Source organism: Nesoenas mayeri (assembly GCF_963082525.1).
Source record: "Nesoenas mayeri genome assembly, chromosome: 6".
In the NCBI taxonomy this organism is placed as follows: Eukaryota; Metazoa; Chordata; class Aves; order Columbiformes; family Columbidae; genus Nesoenas; species Nesoenas mayeri.
In genome coordinates, this window is record NC_137545.1 from 36,493,849 (window position 1) to 36,515,945 (window position 22,097).

At 38.8% G+C, this 22,097-nt stretch overlaps 1 protein-coding gene across 1 annotated transcript in view; it reads right to left on the reverse strand.

Moving 5' to 3' along the window:
- The window catches only part of NCKAP5 (NCK associated protein 5), a gene marked incomplete at both ends in the record, with an annotated part of 239,157 nt that overhangs the window by 29,181 nt on the left and 187,879 nt on the right, over positions 1-22,097 (reverse strand). Inside the window, 3 exon segments of the mRNA XM_080346974.1 lie at positions 1,303-1,439; positions 3,598-3,909; positions 20,634-20,712. Coding sequence (XP_080203100.1) covers positions 1,303-1,439; positions 3,598-3,909; positions 20,634-20,712 — 528 coding nt within the window.

Here is a 22,097-nt window from a genome sequence, read left to right on the forward strand (position 1 = left end):
CTAATGGCATCTACAGGTGAAAATACCACCTACCCTCCTAATCCCAAGTGCCTATCAGTGGCTCAAAAGTGTTTATAGTTCTGTTTTTCAGAGAGTGATACTAATTTTGCCCTCTTCCCATCCATGGTGGCGTTTTTAACTGATGCAGAGGGACATCCATTTGACAGGAAGCACATAGTCATAGAGAGCGGACCAGACCTGAGGATACCTGCATGTAGCCAGGTATGGCCAACATTACCCGTAAAACTGGGAGAGTATGAGTCATCTGTAGTCCTGAAGCCATTTAGACACATTCACACGTCAGCTACACCCACAGTGACCTTCTGACTGCTAGGCAGACTAATTAGCGGTAACACACGGATCATGGTTTTGGGACTGGAGGTGCTCAGTCATGATCAGCTCCAGGTCAAGACCACAGCACCGCGGTTGTTACTTGGAATCCTACACTACTGCACTACATAGGATTCACCTCCAGTTTGTCAATGACATACAGGACAGGTAATTTTATCTCTCTCTTTCTGTTCTAAATATCCAGAGCATGGGCCACACAAAAATGTGGGATATTCCAGTCAGTAACTACTTGGATAAAGAGGACATGCAAAAAAGTTACACAACAAAATGTTTTTAGCCCCTTGTAACGTAAGGCTTGTTAGCCAGCAGTCCAACAGCTTCCCCTCTTCACGCCCACTTTCTTGATAAAGTTTTCTTCTCTCTTTGCTAACCTGCTGACCCTGTACTTCTCATGGGGCTTAACAGTCTGGCATTCCTGAATATGAATAACTTGACAAGCAGCAGCAGCAGCTTTTACACAGGTACATGTATTTGCCTGTTGGTTCTTTCTGAAGTTTTCATTAAAAGACTAAAGGACAGACAGATCATTGCAGGGATTAACCAAGGATGGGTATCTTCCCATTCACAATACTTTCACAGCACATCTGCTCCAACACTCATACTACATAACCATACAGACAAGGAGACCTGGGCCTGGGGAAATAAAGAGATGAGAATCTCATGGAAAGCCAAAAAACAAGATCAAGTTTCCTGAAGAGAACAACAGGGTAAAAGGTCTCCATTTCCTTGTCTATAAAATGTCTGTCAGGATGTTAATTAAAACATGTTTGTAAACCATCAGGACAAATACCTTTGGGTGCTGCATTATTATTATCAATAAATAATGAGAATGCAAATGAAGGGCAAGAAAGTAAATGTAGCTGTTAGATTGCTAGTTACTCTCCCCACTATATTAAAAACATTCACCACAATACCTATCTCATTTAATAGATTACACTTCTTAACTTATACCTTTGTTTTAGTGGTTTTCTTGGTTGTCCACTCTGGAAGGAGTTTTCTGTTTTCCACCATTTCTTCAGTATGCTCTAATGAGGCAGAGGTCACAGAACTCGGTTCTTGTTCACTATGCTTTGCAAGGTTAATTATTCCTGAATTGAGAGAGACATTATTTAAATTAGCATCTTCATGACAGTGTTTCAATTATAATTCAGAAAAAACTGAGGGCAAGTCATGATACTTTCACGATGTCAAATAATATCTTACAACTTATAGGAACAACATATTAACTTACTCGAACAATTCTAACAAGTACTGTGGCAGAATTTGATCCAAAGCCTTTTCCAGTTAACAAGAGAAGACAAAGGCATGAATTTAAATCCCTCTATTAGTTTGAAAATATAAACTCTTTCAAATAAGAAAAAACATTCAATAACTACTTCTAGGCATTGTAGGATCTGCTTTGCTATTTTATATTCTCAGAGAGAGAACAGTCTGTTAACATAATTAGCAGTACCTTTCTAGCAGAAAGCTAGCCTTTTTATTTGCTATATTTGCACTATGCGAAATCAGAACATCAAAGAAGATATATGGTACACATGAAATAAAGTGATAATTGCAATTTGGATGAGAAAGTGAGGGAGAGAAGAATCAAATGAAAATATTCTAATAAAGAATGAGTTGACCCCACCATCTGATGTATACTACTTTTTTTTAACATCTCTTCATGACAATTTAATTAAGATACAAACCTTACAAGGTTGGTGCAGTGAATATTAGCATTAAGATCAGAACAATCTTACTGCTACTGACTTCTTATGAAGCAATTCAATGCTTGCAGTTTCTGTTCAATTTGTTATAATGACAGTGTTTAATCATGGACTCGACTCTATAGCACACTGCTGAATTGAGGTCACACATGTGGCTATTCAAGCATGTAGCGTATAATCTATAACTAAGATTTCTCTCTGAATCCTTCTTAGCTGTACCATAATTAACAGTACATTTATTTAAAAAATACTAAGTCTTAAAATAACTTTTATTTAGCTTTGATTTGAAACAAGTAGGGGAGTCTTCAATGAAGCATACAATGTGTATTTGCAGTCTATTATACCATTACAATACTGCACGGGGAATATCGCTAAATCAACTGCGTTCTAAGACGTTTAATTAGAATTTTTCTGTTATGCATCTTATGAACATACAAAAGAGACTTCTTTCCTCCTCGGCTCAATATACAGCAGCTCATTAGCAGAACATGTATTTGATGGCCTTAAACTAAACTTAAACTTGATATTTAACCTTATATGCTAATTACATGGAATCTCTCTTACAGACACAGTGACAGAGATTTATGCAAGTTAAACACTCACAACTTTTATAGCAGCAATAAACATGCTGACAAAGTGCTAACAACCATAACCCCAATAAATACACAACGTTGCATTTGGTCAAGATAAAACAATTCTCTTCTCCATTAAACCAATTACTTTTACTGCATTTGGTACCATATCAGCCATGCTGACTACAAAAAATTCCCTGTTACAAATGCTATAGTTAATGATTTCTAATGTTATTGACAAATATATTAATAACTCACAACCCTTCAAAAGTGCATATAGATGGGGAGTGTGCATTTATAAAAAAATGCACAGAGTTCAACAGAACTATTTAACAATACAAAGTTGCTTTGCTGGATTGCTAGTCCTTTGATTCCTTCGTTAGCTTTCGTTCCATAGTTTGAACACACACATATTCAGTAAGTGAAAGTGAAGTATTTTATGTTTATATACAGAAATGTTTTTGTATTCTGTAGTAAAGTAATGAGAGTCTTGTTTGAGGTCAGGGCCAGGTATTCACTGGGAAAGAATTCATGCATTGAGGCCAAATGAGTCTTTAGTTCACATCTGGCTGCAAAAGCAAGCCTTTATGAACATATCTTTCCTATGTCCTGACATGGCTACACTTTGTACTTTGCTGTGAAGCTTGACCCTGAATATTACTGAACATCTGCATTCTTATTCAAGTCAAATTCCAAGGCTGGCATATGTTCTATCTTCAATTACCGTTTCTTGAGAAAAGGGTTTAAGTATTTAGCACATTTTTCCTCCTCAGATAAGCATTATGTGTAACAAAATTTCCATATGGCTCAGGTCACAAACTTGTTAACCTTATGCATTCATAAAAAGAATATTTTCTGCTTCGCATTTAACATTTCTGTTATCAGATGTCATTACTACAGGACTTGTGCTAATCAAAACACATATCAGGGCAGAAATAATGTGATTTTCAGTGTAATTGACATTTTACCTGAGGAAGCTGGTTTTGGAAGGCGACTTTGAAAAGGTCGTATACCTTTGGCAGTCATGGCCGGATCAGATGTTGAGTGACTAATGAGACTTTCCACAGACTCCTGGCTCTTAGCTGTCGAAGGCACTTCTCGCTCAAGAGTTTTGGATTTTACTGAAGGAGCTGGAAGAACTTGCTCAGGCGGTGCAAAGACTCCTGGTTCCAAGGTTGATTCTTGCTTAGAAAGGTGTCGCCCTGTAGATCGGTTCCCTGAGTCGGGGAGGGGGAAGGTTCCAATCCCACTGTCCAGCGTCCTCATCTGGCAGCTAGACTCTACGATACAGGAAAATCGTGTGACAGGGTGGAGCTAAAGATGTCACTGATATTTAAATACAGTGAAAAGGTCTGTGGGAAAAAAGGGCACCTTCAAGGGAAGCTTTCAAGGAAAGAAAATCCTTTTGCATTTTGTGACCTGTCATTTGTATGCTTTTGACACAATACATCTAACTGAATACAATGAAGTACCATTTTGTGGTACAACTAAACTAGCTAACAGATGCCAAAACATTGAAACTGGCGTGCTTCAGAGTTACAACATAATAATGAATAAGAAGTGTGTCCTAGAAAGCGATTACAGCTGGAATTTTTAAATGATTTGGTCTGAAGGCCCACAGAAAGTCTGCAGAGTGCCAATGTGAGGGATTGAGTAGCACAATGCATTTCTTCCTATGTAAGCCCACACTCCACAAAAGCTTGGCCTCTCCATACCTCTGCTTCTTCATTGTTTCTCTTACAACAAGGTGTAAATCAAAATGTATCATTTATTCTTACAACCAAACTAAGACCTACAGACTAGAGATACCTGTCTTTCAGAGCACCCCTAAATCTTGGATAGGATCAGCTTTGCCTTTGTTTACCTTGGTACACTCTGGTTCTGCGTATCTCATTCCAGGTAAGCGCACACTTCCCAACATGATACCAGACAGGGAGACCTTAGGTATCTGGTCTGGAAGCCATACGATCACACGCAGCCCCCAGCTCATCCACCCTGCTGGAAAGGGGCTCTGCTGACCATGGGACAGGGAAAGACTCAAGTGCAGATACGGGCACGTTGCTATTCTAGCAACTCGGATGTAGCAGCACCACCCTGCTCTGTCATTTTCTACCGATTCCCAGGGATTTGCCTCCTGTTTGTATAATAAGCAAATAATATCGAAGGGACTATGATGGTGAGGTCCTTCTGAGAGGGGTAAACACCAAAGAGGGAACTTCAGCAGTAATGGTTGGAAAATGAGCATAGTTTAGGTTAAATGTCTGGAAACATCCCTTGACAGTGAGATCTCCAGTGTGTGGCAGATGCTCCCAAAGGAAGTAGAGAAATTTTCCTTTGCTTTTAACAATTTAAGGCTACACTGGATAAAATATAGAATGCAGTGAACAATTGTACTCAAGCAGGAGATGCAGAATATGACCCAATATATCTTTTCCATCTCTATTTTCTGTGTTCCTATTGATTTTTTTTTTCTATGATATGACCATTTGTTATTTAAGTCTGTTGTAGTTAGCAGCCCTCTGTCAAGTCATTTTCATTATTTTTTCCTCTGCAGTGTTTCTAATACTCTCAGAAATTTGGAAATATTTCTCCTCTATGGGATTTGCCTGGTTTTGAAATAAGAAAATTAACATGGTCATTTTCTGTTAATATCTTAATCTCAGTGGGCCTTATTTGATAGTAAGTAAGAAATTACTTACAGATAAATAAAATGTCTGTTTACATTTCCTGGTTCCTGTCAAAAGAGGAGCAGTCTATACTTACATGGTCCTCATTCCCTTATCACTCAGGATCAAAGACTGCAAGTCATGATGAGCACATTAACCTCACAGGGCCTGGCTGAGCTGCAACAGCAAAACCAACTACACACTATCTATTAAAAGGGCAAAAAGTGACTCTGATTTCTCTCAATTACTGCATCTTGTCTAATTATATCCATAGGTAAAAGAACATAAGGTGTGGAAGCCAGGACTAGCTGGCAACTATGTTTACCATCACATTTTTGAGCTATTGTGCCGTAATGATTTTAGAAGTTGCTGAAGGTTAACCAGGAAATGTAAAAAAGATAATTTGGTTCTGCTGTGTCAAAGGGAGGCATCCCAGGCACTGAACCCTCTGACTCTAGTTAGCTTTCCCCTAAGATATCTATTCTTTTGCTTTTGAATAGTAAAATACCTAGAAAGAAGTGGGTAAACTGTTCCTCTCAGGATATAACAGAGTGCAGAAAAGTAAGTTAACAGGCTAGGTGTCTGTCCTTCCATTTACGCTGTAGATAATAAAGCTTAAACAGTGCTCATGGACAGGCAATGCTTCAACTAGTGACTACCAGTGACAGAATTAGTAAAGAAAGGAAAAAACAGAATAAGAAAAGACTTCTGTTAGTTTCCTCTTGGCCAGAAGAAAGACATTTGTGCAACACTGGTTATGCTGGCCAGGCAGAGTTCTTCAGCAGAGACGGGGACTAAATGGGAAGCATCACAGAAAATAACATCCCGAGAACAAAAGTCTGAAGTCTCCCCTCTGCTGTCTGGATGGTGAATGCTGAACCTGATTTTGCAACATGTTTCCACAGGGACTCTGAATGATTTTGCACTGTTGTTTCCTTTTCAGGAATTCTCTAGGAAACTATGAAGTCAGTCCCTCCTGATTATTACAGGAAAATTAAGTAGACTCAAAGCATATACCAAACAGCAAAACTAAGACTTTTGCTCAGGGTGAGCTTGAAGACGGACACTATTGTATCTTCAAAGGTCGTGTTTCTTAAAATGACAGAAGGATTTGTCTTACCCAGTGTTTCCCTGTGTATGTCTAGGAATGGACCAAATCAAGAGAAAGAAATACTGAGGGCCATACTTCCAAAACTACAGCGTCTTGCTGCTCCTAGAATAATTGGGAAAGTGATGGAGGAGCACACCAGAAGTGTCACATTTAATTAAAAGAAAAAATAGTTTTAATAATTTCAGTCTTTCTTCATAACGACTTTATCCACGATAAAGGAAATACACCATGTGGAAAACATTTTAAAAATAGCTCACTAATTTTTAATTCTGCACAAGTACAAAAGGGTCTGGCTGTCAAAGTGCTCAAACCTCAGCAGCTCCCACCGCGACAGACTCCTGAAAATCCTGTGACTCAACTATGTTGACCAATCCTCAAAAAAACAGCCCTAAATTCACAGAGCATACCACAAAATTCTTCATGGATGTTACTTTTTCACTACTAAAAGTAACTAATTCATAGAATCATAGAATGCTAGGGATTGGAAGGGACCTCGAAAGATCATCCAGTCCAATCCCCCCATGGAGCAGGAACATCCAGATGAGGTTACACAGGAAGGTGTCCAGGCGGGTTTGAATGTCTGCAGAGAAGGAGACTCCACAACCCCCTGGGCAGCCTGTTCCAGGCTCTGGCACCCTCACTGAGAAGTTTCTTCTCAAGTTTAAGTGGAACCTCTTATGTTCCAGCTTAAACCCATTACCCCTTGTCCTACCACTGTTTGTCACCGAGAAGAGCCTGTCTCCACTCTCGTGACACTCACCCTTTGTATATTTGTAAACATTATTCGCCCCTGAAGTTATGTTAAAGGAATAAAAAAGTATCTCTGAGAACAACTGGAATTACTGAATCAATGAATCTTGCATTGTTTTTAAACTTCTACGAAGCAACTGCAAAAACAGTTACACATCTCAGTGACAGCTTTCAAACTGAACCGTCCATGGCCCGTCTGACTTCATCAGCTGCACTGACACTTGCAATGACTGTTATCAGCGAGAGCTGTGCAAGACTACATAATGAAATATGTAAAAGTTAAACATCTGATGCTGCGACAGTGCTACACAATAGATGAAAAATGATTCTGCAAAACATTGAAGTTTGAAGAGAGTTATAAATGAGCTTAATTGCTTTTGCTTGTGAATTTTTCCTGGCATATAAGGCCAATTCCTTGCCTCATTCTGTTTTGTTTTGCCTCTTTCCCCACCAGGGGAGAAAGCAGCTCACTCAATAGTATTAGTTTTTACAGCGGACACAGACAGACTCACCATCTGTCATTTCACTGAACAATCAGACTAGAATCCAAAGTCTGAAACAATGAAAGAGCCCCTTCCCTCCCTCCCATTATGTGGACTTGAGTCTGGGCAGAAAACGAAGTCCCTGGGAGTCCTACTGTAGAGAAACACTTCTCAAAACTGAAAACAGAAATAAGGAAACCTTTAGAGAAATCCTTTGGAGATCACAAAACTCCTGACTGCATGGGAACCTTTTTATGACAGGGTGCTCTAAGAGCTTTTGTGAACAATCTGAGGAAGACCTTTAGCGTTGAGAAGCTTCTCAGCCACTAAGCAAAAGGAGTTAACACTGTATGGAAAGTTTCCTGAACTCCCTACTCCTCAATAATTTTCAGGTTTAATATTTGCACAGGCAAGATGATGCAGTTCAAGTCCCACATCAGCTGGCCAACGTGGTCATTTCTAGAGTTGGACAGATTTTCTTGTATTCCAATATCTCTGGTGTTTCACCAGAGTTTTCTGGTACCAGTAGACTCTTCAACATGGTGTCAGCACCCAAATTAGATGCAATAAAAAGCATATTTGAAAATTGTGCACCATTCTGAGGGTATGGACATGAGGAGAATAGAAAAGGCTGGTATCTATCAGGAATTCTAAAAATTAGATAATTACTGGGGAAAATTACAATAGCAGCTCCTTCTGTGGATTTTTTTACATCTGCCTCTCAAATATAAAAATTAAAGAGTTAGAAGTAAACATAGCTCACTGACAAGAACTGACAACCTAGAATTCATTAAAGTCCTTTAGGGCATTCGCCTGAGCACAGATGATTTAAAAATGCATCTTAAATACCAGCAACAGATCATTAAACCTAATTGTTTTTCGGCTTCTTTATTTGTTCTGAAACATTTGCCGCAAACACACCACCTCTAGCCCAGAAACTACCCTGGGTACAAATCCTTGGAGACCAGGAGGGAACACCCAGGGAAGCTGGTGTTGGTTTTGTGCTCCTTCCAAGGAACTGGTATCGGTCACGCTGAGAGTGAGAACAGCTCTCAGTCAGACCTGGTACCACATTGTTTTACGTTGTTATATATACCCTTTGACTAAGGGGGTTATAATACCACTTTATTGTAAATAAACATTTAACTGAATAACTCAAGAAGGTTTTGAAATGTTTCCTCAGGTAAAGATTCACATTCTAGTGAAGTCTTTTTATACTCTATCTTAAAGAGCTTCACAGATGCTTAACCTATTCACAAATCACACACCAGTCTTTCTTTACATAGGGACTGTTATGCTTTTAACAAGTCCATATATTCACTGACAGTTATTTTGACCATCTAGTTAAAACGATATTATGATGCTTAATCTTCCATAAAAATCTTTACGGAAACCACAAGATCCAAAGTTTTGCCCACAGAGCTAAAATAAGGCATCAATCAGCAATTCTATTAAGTGAGTAAACTGTCTTACATGCATACATAATATTATTCAAAATGGCCAGGCAATTCACCCACTTTGAATGAAACAGAGTGAGACATTTCTGGATGTGGACATACACAGAAGTGTGTATGTCACTTAACTTTGATGGCCAATCTATCTTAACATCAAAAATAAACAGCAATAAAGAGGACAACTGTAGTTCAGGTAAAAAAGATGACAGGTAGTTCTGCTTACATCAGGCTTTCTATGTATAACGCTAGCAGCATAGTTAGTAGTTTTCTTTCAAAGCAGCATCTCACCTCATGAGAAAATGTGAAATTCTCCCCTGTGCTCATCACTACAGCTGGTTTGAGATCTTCCTCACACAAATTTTCAAGTTTTGGACGACAAAACTGTACATGATTGACACAAATTTCAGCTGAAACCTTTGAGTAACCACCAGAATTTTCCGCAGCAAGCCGACATTTTCAGGAAAAAAATAGCAGTCAAAAATAGCTCTGTATCAGGAACAGTTTTTCTGGGAAATTTCCAGCAAGCTGTTTTCAGAAGCACAGACTCACTTAAGCCTTGAAAGAAGGTTTTGAGAGACACGTAACACTTAATGGGCTTTCTTCAAGGAACATCTAGGCCACTAAAAATGAAAGGGCATAATTCCCATCAGAACAGAATACACAAATTCTAACAAATTACCTTTCTTCGCATTAGAAAGTTCAAGACTCTACTAAACTGACACAGGGAATCAGAGAACATGTAGTTGTTTTCTTCTGAAACACAAAAGGAGTATAATTTTTCCAGTATTTTGAAACATGCCAAATTATTAATTAATACTTTTTATTTTTTTTTCAAATGTAAGCAGGTCTCTGCAATATTGCTTTATTAGTTAATAAACATCTTTAACATACATGTGGCATTGGCAGGAAGAACCTAAACTACAGATGGCAAAACAGATCTCTTTATTTGCACATCCTTCTCTTCATCTGCAATGCCAAAGCAACCACAAAAAAAATGAATGTATTTCTGCCAAATCAATGTCAATTTTAAGAAGATTATTCCTTCTGGGTTTACACCATAATTTGATCCAATTAGTTGAAGATGAATGCATTATTGTTTTCTATCTAGATCTAACTAAACTAAAAAACCCCAAAGGTTATGGTAGGTAAAACCAGGAGAGACACAAGTCTTCACAGCTCCAGTGCTCCCATGGGTACCACACTGCTGAAATGGAATTAGCTCTAATGGACACTAAGGAAGGGTAAATGGGAGGAGGACTGTGCAGTGTGCTTTCAAATGATGGATCTACAAGCGAACTTCACTCGTGGCTTCTTGAATCTGGGATTACAATGTATGCTTATTTACAATAACAAAAACAAACGCAACAAATCCAGACTTTACCAACTTAGTGTTCTTTCTATTGCTTCAATATGTCATTTGTCCAGTAGTTTTTCTTCAGAGTTTTCCATGACCACAATCCCATATTTGAAAAGTATTTTCTGAGTCAAAATAGATAATTGCTGCCTCATTTTAATTCCAGTTCCACCTTAAAATACAGTTCTACCAGTAAATCAAAAGATTAGTTTTAATTATTAGCAAGTACTAATAATCTTGTACTCCAATCTGGCAGTTATCTATGTTTTGGTTTTTCATAAGTGCTTCCCATTGCCCTTAAGGCATTTAGATCCCCCTCTTGCACTCTTGGAAAGAATGGCGGCAAGCTACTTGGAACAGGGTTGTTACACAGAACAAAACTTTGAATTAGATGGAAAAAGAACTTGGATAACTCTTGGAATTTTCCACTCCACATCTCTCAGTGTCTATTAAACACACAGGTATTTAATGCAGCTTCCAGCTGGGAAAGTCCCACAACCAGTGATGTCTGGAATGATCTTTCTGTATTACGCTGTTTACTTTCTTTCTAAAAATCAACTTGCTGTTCTCAGGAGACGGGATATTAGAACTAGATACCATTTCAGTACTACTAGAAAAGAAATATTGAGACTTAGAATTCATGTGAAAAGCACCTTTAAGCTCTGTGTAAAAGGTAATTAAATGCAGCCCAGCTGCAGCCCGGCTGTCAATGAGACCAGCCTAGAAATACTTTGAGGAGCCAGCCCTCTTCTTTTTTGGCTGTATAGATCCCCTTTGGTTTTACCTCTGCACTTGCCAATCAGCCTTACAGAAGTCCAACTATCTTTCAGAAATCCTTGTAGATGAGTAATAGGTGAGAAGAAAGAGCAGTCCTCACATCTGATGCAAGATGTGAATCCAAGGTAAGCAACAGCTCTGCTGCAGTGCAGAAATGTGGCTTTTCCAGGGTTTTTCATTGAGAATAGCCTTCTGTTTCCCTTAGTACCCTGAAATGTCAGGGGTGGGAGCCAACGATTGCACACCACCTAAGGAACATGGTACTGGGGATTGCTCGTTCAGGGCCTGGATGAATGCCGGCCTTCGTTTGCCATTCTCTAATAGAAAAGACATGTCCCATCTCCCAGAAACTGAAGCCCAAGAAAGGAGGGTTTATTATCGAACCATGCGCTAGCTAAGGGCTGCCTCAGCCATGCCTTTTCCAGGTAACCACAGCACATCTCTCTCTCTTTATACCTCGGTTCTTCTTAAAACACAGAGCTAATCACACCTCCTCCTTACACAGTGACATCGTGAGGATAAGGAACCCAGGAGTTTGGCAACCAGTACATAACCAACCTGCAACCACCTGAATGAATAACGCTTGTGTAGAAATAACTTTACTCTAGCTCTTTTGGAGGCTCTTCAGGAATTAATAGCAAGCTGCAAACTACTTTTAAGAAACAATAAGGATGTTATTTTGCTGATATTATTAGAGGTTTGACTGTAGTTGGGCAATAACTGCTGCTTTAGACTGCGGTTAGAAAAGAGGTCACACTTTGCATCCCAGATACATGGGCTGTGCACAGTGCCCACGGGAGCATTTGCTGCTGGTATTTGGCTGCTCCATCGAGGGTTTCTGTTCACCGCCTCGTGCATTTGAAGCACTTAAGGATGGAACCACCGATTTACATGCTCTTAAGAAACTCTCCTAAAAATTGGAGTTGGGTTTCACTCACATTGAGACACGTTCTTTGATTTCTATTCCCAACAGACAGGACTAGTGATAGTGCTTTAGGCATAAATGCCGTCTCTGGTAAGCACAGACCAATACATATAAGTGCATAGGAAACTCGAGGCTTTGCAAATGCACATGAGAAAATACTATATTTATTTTAGTAACATCACTGCTTTTTGTTTATTAGTACAAAAAAAGACTGAAGTTAAAACCACATGAATATTAAATGAAGCTTTAAATAATTTACTTTTAGTTCTGCCATGCAGACGGCTTTACTTAAGGGTGCCACTAATAAACAGTTACAAATACACATGCACACCTGAAACGGATTGATTTTATTTCTTAATTAATGAACTGAAAACTCATTAACAGAGTGAGCACAGAGAGCTTTGAGTAACTTTTAAGTGAACTATAATCTTTCAATTCAAGTACTCAAGTTCATCTTCAAACCAGCTGAATCACTGTAAAACTAACTGCATGGAAGCAGAAGCTGGTAAGAAACCGTCATGATTTAAGGCCAGAAGAATGAACAGAGATTTTTTTCAGGAATTCTATTTTTTTGTGAAAAAAAAAAAAAGTATGCAATGTTACATGGTGTTTCAAAACCATGTTGAAGATAGGAAGAAGGGTAATGATTCACCATAAATGTATTTGTTGATTTCTTTTTTCCTCAGAGCAGATTGTCCAAACACTGAGAAATTTTCAAGTTCACCTAGTATCAACAACAATGAATTGTATAAGTATTATTTCACTATTATAGTGGTTTTTCTTTCTAAGAGCTTGTTTTTCTATGACATACTATAATGGCTAATTGTTTAATCAAATGTCAACAATCCAGGTCTTTTACTGAAGACATGAATCAAAGCTCCTCAAACTCAATTAAAAATAGCAAAGACAATAACAAAGCCAGGAGTGGGCATCCTATCTTCAGAGTGAGAATTTGGTAAGGCATATGCCGACACAGCTCAAATATAATTGATAATTCAGGTGAAAATGTATTTTTTTCTAAAAATTGTACTAGCTGTACTTGCAGAAGAGGAGCACGAAGTCCATGGTTGCACAGTTGAAACAAAGGTTTATAGTAACCCAACACATACTCATTTGAAATGCTTTTCAGTTTGCTCCATTGTACGTCAGGTATATAAATTTGAGTGAATAGGAAATGCATGAGTGAAGCTCCACACACACATCTACAGATGGCCCTCGCCAGAAGCAAAACAACATGTGAAGCAGAAAAGGTTCAAATAGAAGGACTCGTACTGTTATATAGAATACTGGCATGTACTATTGTGTTCTAAGTATGATAATCAGGTGCAGTCCTGATTTGAGTGATAACAACAAATATAGATTGGGCCAGGCTGTAAAGCAGTGTAAATCAACACAGCAGCATTTACTTCAGAGTTGAAGAACCCAGCCATCCTGTTTAATTGACATTTTAAGCCTGAATGAGACCAGCAGATTCTTCGTATCTTGAATAATGATTAGACTGTATCCCATATATAACGTGTAAAGAGCCAGATTTCTTCTCATTCAAGTGACAAAATTTGGTATTTCTGGGTGAATAAAGGCAAAGAAGGAAATTAACAGCAAATCATTGTGGCTAATAAGGAAGTGTTGATCTAAAATATTAATTCTCTCCACAGAAGGAAGACAAGCTAGACAGTAGGCTGCAGCAGTGCTGCAGAAGAATTGGCAATTAGACAAGTGCTCTGTGTATTATCTTTTAAAGTACAAAGAAATTATTTGTCTCTGCCAGACTGTGAAGAAGGTAAGCTGACATGAATTAGAACATACTAATGGATGTTAGTTTCTTATTATTCACCTTGGCAAGGTTCTCCATCTTCTTCAAGGAACGTCAGTAACAACTAGAAAAATACACAGAAAAGTTTCACTCTATGATCATAAGCTCCGTTAGACCATCATTTCAAAATTAATCTCTGCACAAGAGTCAAGAACACAGCACAGCAGACACTATTCATCCCATTGCTAGTGGCCCAGACCCACACTCTGCTGTTCCTCTCACAGCTCTCACCATTCTGCAGAGTAGCCTGTTCGCCTTCTCACCTCTCCGAAAAATACGCAGTAATAAAATTGCACTGAGAAGACACAGAGCAACTCAGTAGAAGAAGAGGATATGTAATCAGCTTTATGCATCACTGTGAGCTGTTTCTGATGAGCAAGTCCTGGGATGGTAAATGCAGAATGCTGCTCACGCTGCCCTGGAAGGCCACCCGACAGTGTCACCACACCACATCTTCAGTAACGTGAGTATTGCAGCATAAGAACACCAGACAACTAGATGTTGTGTAAAGTCTCCAATAGAAATGGCACACGGTCATGGACAGATTTAGAACGATATCCTTGAAGAAATTCAAAACTCAGATGATCAAGTCCCTGAGCAAGAAAACTTCCAATCTATGTGCTTCTAAGGGTGTGTTTCTACATGCAAGACCATCAGTTCTTGCAATGGCTGCTGGTTATTAAACAAGATTTCCACTCAGTGATGCCTCATTTTAGCTACTCTGCTTCAGAAAAGAAAGTAACGGACAGACACAGGTCATTTCAGTGGTGCTGAAGGACCAGAAAATGAAGATTTTGAAGTACTAAAGGGGAAGAATAGTGCTTGATAATTGCATTAAAATGTAAATCCTTTGGGGATACTCGAGGGAGGCATGAGATGGCATCAACTATGAGGAACTGGCAGAGGTGTTTAGGTGAGTGATAGTACAAATGTAACTGCTTTTTACCCAGCCGAGCTCAATTCTGTTTATGCATTTTCACATGTCTCCTGTCTGAAGTGTCCCAAAGACATGGCAGGTAAGGACATTGTGAGGTGATCTCCCATATCTTCCAGGCCCTTTATGGCACCTGGTTTTGAGGCTGTTGTTTTGTTTTTTGTTGAACAAGTTTGGATTCTGATACCGCTAGAGGCAAGCAGCTTAGTTTAGTATTTATTCATTAATCTTTGTTTTAGCAACTGGGACGCTAGTCCTTTGGATTAACATCCAGGCTGGTTAGATGCAGCAACTGAGCATGTTGTTAAGTTGCCTGATCCTCTGCAGTCCCATTTCTGAGTTCCAGCCCAGGAAGCATAATTACTAAAGCAACACAGTCAGCACCTACAGGTTAAACACCCACCTCTCAGCTTCCACATGCACACAGGGCTTTAGAAAGTAGCTTTGTTACCGATGCACAAATAAATGCATGCATATTTGTGCCAGCATTCATGTAGACAGGATTCATAACAAATCCAATAGTTTAGCACAACAAAACATTTTTGAGCATGCGTATTGGAAATAGGAACAGACCCAGGTTGGAAACGGATTCGGTGAGAACTGGTTTCATCTGATGGCTTTTACAGACAGCAACCTCACAGGCAGGGACTTCTAGGTACTCCACAGCTTTTCTGGGTGGTGATGGGGAAGATAAAACAAACATTTTTCCTCTATCTGATCATGTGTAAATGAATGATTCAACTGCTACATCAGTGATAGGATGATTGCTAAATGGCTCTTCTCAACTTCTATCAGTGGCCTGATGAAAGGAATTAACACTGACAGTGATAAGTTGTTTCCTCAGGCATTGAGACTTCATGACAAGAGAGGGGTTTTTTTTTTTTATGGTCAAAAGATATTTTATCAGTTGAATATTGTTCTTCATTAAATGTATTAGAGGCGTCCAAGGATTTGCTTGACATTTAAGCAACTTCTGGATTATCCTTTTGCCTCTCCAGAGTGATGTAGATCACCTCTCTTTGCTGAATGCACAGACTGTAATGCAGATCAATTTGTTCACCATCTTTTCTCTGTCACTTATTCTGTTACATTTATCTCAGTAATTCATTACAGAATGTAAATGTGTTTGCTCAAATATGTCAGGCTTAATGGACATGTTTTAGGATGACGCATGTCAAACTTAATGTATTTACCACATTAATCAGGCTTGTTTCCTGTGCATCTATTTCCATTCCCTGAGAATGAGAAAACATGAATTCGATGGCTGTTTACTTAGTACTCCTGTAAAAACACCCAATGTTTTACCCATAATGGTGGGTAAAACCAAGTCTTTTGTTTGGGGGTGTGCAGTATTTTTTCTTCTCTTACTGGAATCTTGGTGCAAGCTTATTAAATAAGCACATGAACCGCTATTATTTTCATCAAGTTTTGGAACAGGCCATTGGATAACTTATATAATTAATTATTATGAGTATGTACCTCAAATGGCACATTCAGAAATAAAATTTGAAGCATACTTTTCCAGCTCAGGTGATCATCAGATCTAGATTTCAGAAAGAAACCAAGAGAAAAAAGGTAGATGGCACTGGAGCAAGGATCTTTTGATTAGAAATGATATGAGTATGGAAACAAAAGGGCAGGCTCTACGTTGTGATCTAGATTTGTGGGGAGTCAGATAGTAGAGCAATAGTGGGCATGACACAAGCAGAAAAGAGTGACCACCACTTTTAAATAATGCGCGTGAACATACAGGAGGGGAAAGGTGAGAAAATAATACCATGGCAGTAAATGGGTATATATGCTGGAAAACCGTGCAGAAGAACCAGAAAGAAAAGAGGAGTCAGAGACAAAATTATCTGGGGTATTAGAAAGAATACAGGTCCTTCTCCTCATAGGAATGTCTGCTTATGAAGTGTGGTTTTTTAATTATAATATATATAGTTTCATAGTGTGGCTACTGGATGCTGAATAAAGCAGTATCAGAATACACACATAAGGCTATCATCTTTAGTATTTTGATACCTCAATACAAGTAATTATAATGCTGACATTCCATTTTAAGACAAACCCACATACATCTACACCATGTTATATGTCCTATGTTTGCTATCAGTACCTCTGTAAAATTGCTACCAAGTTGCTAGCAACTTTCTGTAAAATTGCCTGTGAAGGACATCCCTGGTTTCTACTGAAAATGTAGCTTTGATCACTTTTCTTTCCTGCATATAAAGCTGAAAGAGGTGGCCTTTAAAACACAACACAACACAACACAACACACATAAAATACCAACACCGCTTCCTTTCTGGAACATTAGGCATCCAAGGGATTCAACCAAATGTTCTCTAAGAAGACAAATCTCCAAAAGTTGCTTAAAAAACAAACCTTCCTTCTTCTGACCGGAATGCCTTTAATTTAAACTGCAAAACCCTTCTACAAAGTTTTTCTTGGAAAGTGGAAAAAATGACGATAAAGCCTTCTATAAGGCAGATGATTATCGAGAACTTTAATGGAATTGAGCGCTGGGCTACAGCAGAGCTACAAAAGAATCCCTTGACCTCAGTGTATGTTTTTGTTCCAGCACAAAGCAGCGAAGTCTACAATGCACTTTTAATGTTGCTTTGATAGTGTGCAAACCCAACCCTCTATCTAGCCAGAGACTTTTCAAAACCCTTTTAAGGGTCTGCAGGTGTTTTCTCTGTACTATAGAAATGCCAGTATCCCATTTAACGTTGGATGTATCAATTTTGAGCAACTGACCTCTAATGAAAAGTTGACAAAAATTAGACCCAAGTCTTTTTTAGAAGTTTCAGAAATTCTGACTACATTTATCTTCGTAATCTTTGCCTGGCTCTGAATTTCACCTGAAATACTCCAAACAAACAATGTGAGTCAATGCTACAGTCAGATAATTTCTTTACAAGACTCGTGAATCTTTTCACTGTGGATTCTAACGTCAGCCTGCCTCAGGGAATTAACTTGCCATACAAACCCAGCAGGCATCATCCTCTGCTTCCAGTGGAGCAGATACTACCAACAACACTCAAATATATTTTGGATTGCTACTACCAATTTTTGCGTTATCAAGTATTTGCTTTCTAGAGTACCCACAATGCTCACACAAAATGCAGCTCTGCTCAGATTTATTTCTTTTTTTTTTTAAATTTTGACGAGTGATGTCAGTCAGAGGACAAAACCCACCTGCAGCGATGTCACAGAATCGTTTTGGTTGGAAGAGACCCTCAGGATCATCAAGTCCAACCATAACCTAACTTTAGCACTAAACCACGTCCCTAAGAACCTGATCTAAATGCCTTTTAAACCCCTCCAGGTATGGTGACTCCACCACCACCCTGGGCAGCCTGTTCCAATGCCTGACAACCCTTTCCAGGAAATTTTTTTTCCTAATAGCCAATCTAAACCTCCCCTGGCACAACTTGAGGCCATTTTCTCTTGCCCTATCACTTGCTACTTGAGAGGAGAGACCAACCCCCTCCATGCTCCAACCTCCTTTCAGGCAGTTTCAGACAGTGATCAGGTCTCCCCTCACCTCCTGTTCTCCAGGCTGAACGCCCCAGTTCCTCGGCCGCTCCTCATCACACTTGTGCCCCAGACCCCTCACCAGCTTTGTCGCCCATGTCCCTGCTGTGAAAACTCAACAGGCTTCCTGCAGTGCTGATACAAACCTCTGCTGACGCTCAAAGAGGAAAGACTGAGTGTGCCATTTTCTGAGATATCAACGCTTTGGTGATTTACCAAACCACATGTTTGAAAGCTGAATAATAATAACTTTTTGGATCCAGTTTCCTTTTCACTTTGTCACCCCAAATGGGTGACAAATGGTATATGCTTTTTGCTATTAATATACTCAAGCTTCATACAAAACACAATCTTAGCATATATTCACCAGCCGAAACAGGCTGACAAGAAGTCTCTGAGAAGGTTTCAGATCTACTCTTGAATTTATACTCAGGTGTCAAAGAAATGGGGTTTTATATTTTTTTTTGTCACAGATACTTCTATGTGTAAATATGTTCATTCACCATAGTAGATTTCCAGTGCTCATTTTATCTTTAGCAATTTCTAATTGAATCAAACAAGTGCTTCTGGCCAAAAGGACTGAAGTTCAGGGAGTACATCAAAGCATGGACAGTTCATCTAAAGGAATTATTTTATTGAACTGGGAGGACTTTTGTCTTCATTACAGATACATATAGTCCTAAAGAGAAAACAAGGCTATGAGCCTTTTAATTTGTGTAGGGACCTGTATAGGCAAAAATACTTCTCCTTCATGGTGCCTGTATTTTAGCCTTAACAGCTGAATATTATAAGAAACACAACTGTGCTCCCAAGACACAGGTTTACTAGAAGGGAAATTTTCTATTACTGTGTATTCTTGTATACTTTCAATTTAGCAAATCCAAAGAGTCAGCAAAATACTTAAATTTGTTCAGCTCAACAACTGACAATAAATTAAAAACATAGCAACTGGCATTTTACGCATTTTTTGTTTAACACACCCAGGATCATTTCATTATTAGAAAGTGATGAGCCAGCATTGTCTTACACGATACCAACCTTGAAGACGGTTCAGTTATATGTATCTTGCTTATTAACTAACGGGGCAGAACTGATGTTAATTTAGGTATTTTACAGTGACCACTACAGCAACATGTTTTTCCTATTATTTCTTTACCGTAGTAAAAAGCACCTTCCCTGCTTAATCATAGCCTTTCTATATCTTCTCTACGTTCAGCTCTATTTTGTTAAGCTCAAAAACAATAGAACAAACTCATTAAAGTACATCTACAAAACCACAGTGAACTTTGTTTTCTTGAAACAACTGCTTCTGATGATGAAGAATGCCGTAAGAAATTAACTTACAGCCCACTTAAATTGTCCAGATTTCATAGACGTTCCTGTTCTGGAAGAAGCCCCAACACTGTGAAACTGTCAGGAAAATAACAGACCAAAAGCCTCCACCCGGACCTGCCCTCTTTGATCAGACTAAGGACCTGGCTTAGAGTTTCAGAGTCTGAAGAAAGGACCTGGCAAGAGTTTCAGTCTTGAAGAAAATCAGCATCTTTCTATGAAAACTTTTGTATCAGAAAAATGTCAGAACCTTTGTTAAGGAATTTGGTGAATCTGAGTGAGACCCAGGATAGTTTGCTATCCACAAAGAACAACGTGGACATACAGTAGCAGAAATACCAATGTAAGATAAACAGCCTGATGAGAGAGGAATAAAGCACAGTGAGACACTGCGTTAGGAATACTCAGGAAGTGCACTCGGAGCCATGCTGCTCACTCCCCAGGCTCGTGCTTGCCTTGCTGAAATAAGTAATTAGCGGTACATTCTGCATTAGCACTCTCTGTGCTAATGTTAACAAATTTGCTTAGACTTCTACTATTTTTATGGTGCAAATACTACCTATTGCACATAATGTCTCCCATTATCGAAGAGTTTCCTGACACTAACCACTAGACCCTCAGAGCAAACTTCTTGAGTTATTCTACATGGTTTGACAAGGCAGAGCAGGGATAGACGGCAACCTGTGTTGCACCTTTAAGAGAGGGCATTGACTGGAGAAAACACGACAGTTTCCTAACTGGTCCAGGAACAGAGCTAAATGAATGCCAAAGCTGACATTAGCCGAGCAAATAAATAACAAGAATTAAACATGTTTTTTCCCAAGAATTGAGACAGCAATAAAATCCAGTGTAAAATATAATTTTGTACCTATCACATGACTCTGACATGTAGTCCTTGTCATGGTGTCCTCCTCTTCTTCTTGCGGGTTTTCTGTGACTACTTTAGCCTGTACATAGTACAACAACAACAAAAGTGAAGAACATCTGTGACTCTAGGCATGTTGCTTCTTGACAACTATAAAATATCTTTTCAGAAATAAACCAGAGTAAAGTTACAGGGCAGCTAAGAGTGGAAGTTTATAGCTTCTCTCATTCCATGAACAATATCTGAGGATAACAACTTTAACTTCATTCAAAGTCACAATATGCAGCAGTCAAAAATACCCTTGGAAATGCAATATCTCAAAAGGAGAAGTCTTTTTCTGCATTAAAAAACCAACGAATTATGCTCAGGTCTTCTGACCTCTTGCTTGCTTCTCTCAAGAAATACCATGTTTCAGATTCTATGCTAAAAAAACAAGTTTAAAAGCATTTTTTAGCTAAACAGAGAGAAAAACTTAAGAGTGCAGTGTATACTAAGAGCCCCTGTGTTATTCAAGTGTGTGTTATTCAAATCTCCTAGATACTCTGTTTTTCAGATGAAGGCATATTTTTGCTCTGTTCTTCTGCACTCCTATTTCCAAAGTGTATATATAATCTGAGTATCTTCCTATCAGACAGTGAAAACCCCTTCCATTACATGCCATCAGAGGCCATAATTCAGATCCAGGGACATATTTTCCTGCCATGCTACACAAATCAAACAGAAATGAAGACACTTTCAGGGTGATGAGAGCAGGAAAGCCAGCACTGCAGAAAAAATTACTTTCAATATCTCAGAGATCTTAAATTATTTGTTAATCATTCTCTGCTGTTTTAAACCACTTACAGCACATTCATGATAATGTTAAGTATGTTCTGTAATCTAAACCAGTAGAATTTATCATCATTTGCCTGACGTATCTTTGATCATAGTACATATTCTGCTTGTCTGGCTTACACACGTAGCACTATTGGCCTTTTGTGAGTAGCCTCAGTAAAGAAAGACACGCTCTCTGTACTTATAAAAGTGCATTTATAATCTCTTAATCCCAGGGATTTGATTACGTTTTTTTTCTTCTGAAATGATGCTCTTCAGGCTATGGAAAACGAAGAAGAGAGGGTGGATCATTTGGCATCGAATTACGGATAGAACAATTTCTCACATTTGCAGACTGCATGGCGGTCTGTGGCTCACTGCTGATGTGCCATTTCACAATATTAGGATAGATCTCTGGGTATTCCCCAAACACACAGACTGCAGACAGACAGTGCTATACAGAACTCTCAGTGTCTTGATTTCGGTGCCACACTTCCACCTCACAAAGTAAAGCGCATGGCTTTTCTAAATTACACTGGGCTGTAATAAAATCACAAAGATGAAATGAAACAGTGCGGCACAAAAAATGATTGTATCTCACCTTAAGCTCCAGCCAAGGACATGAAAAAGTATTGGAAAATGTGGAATATCCTT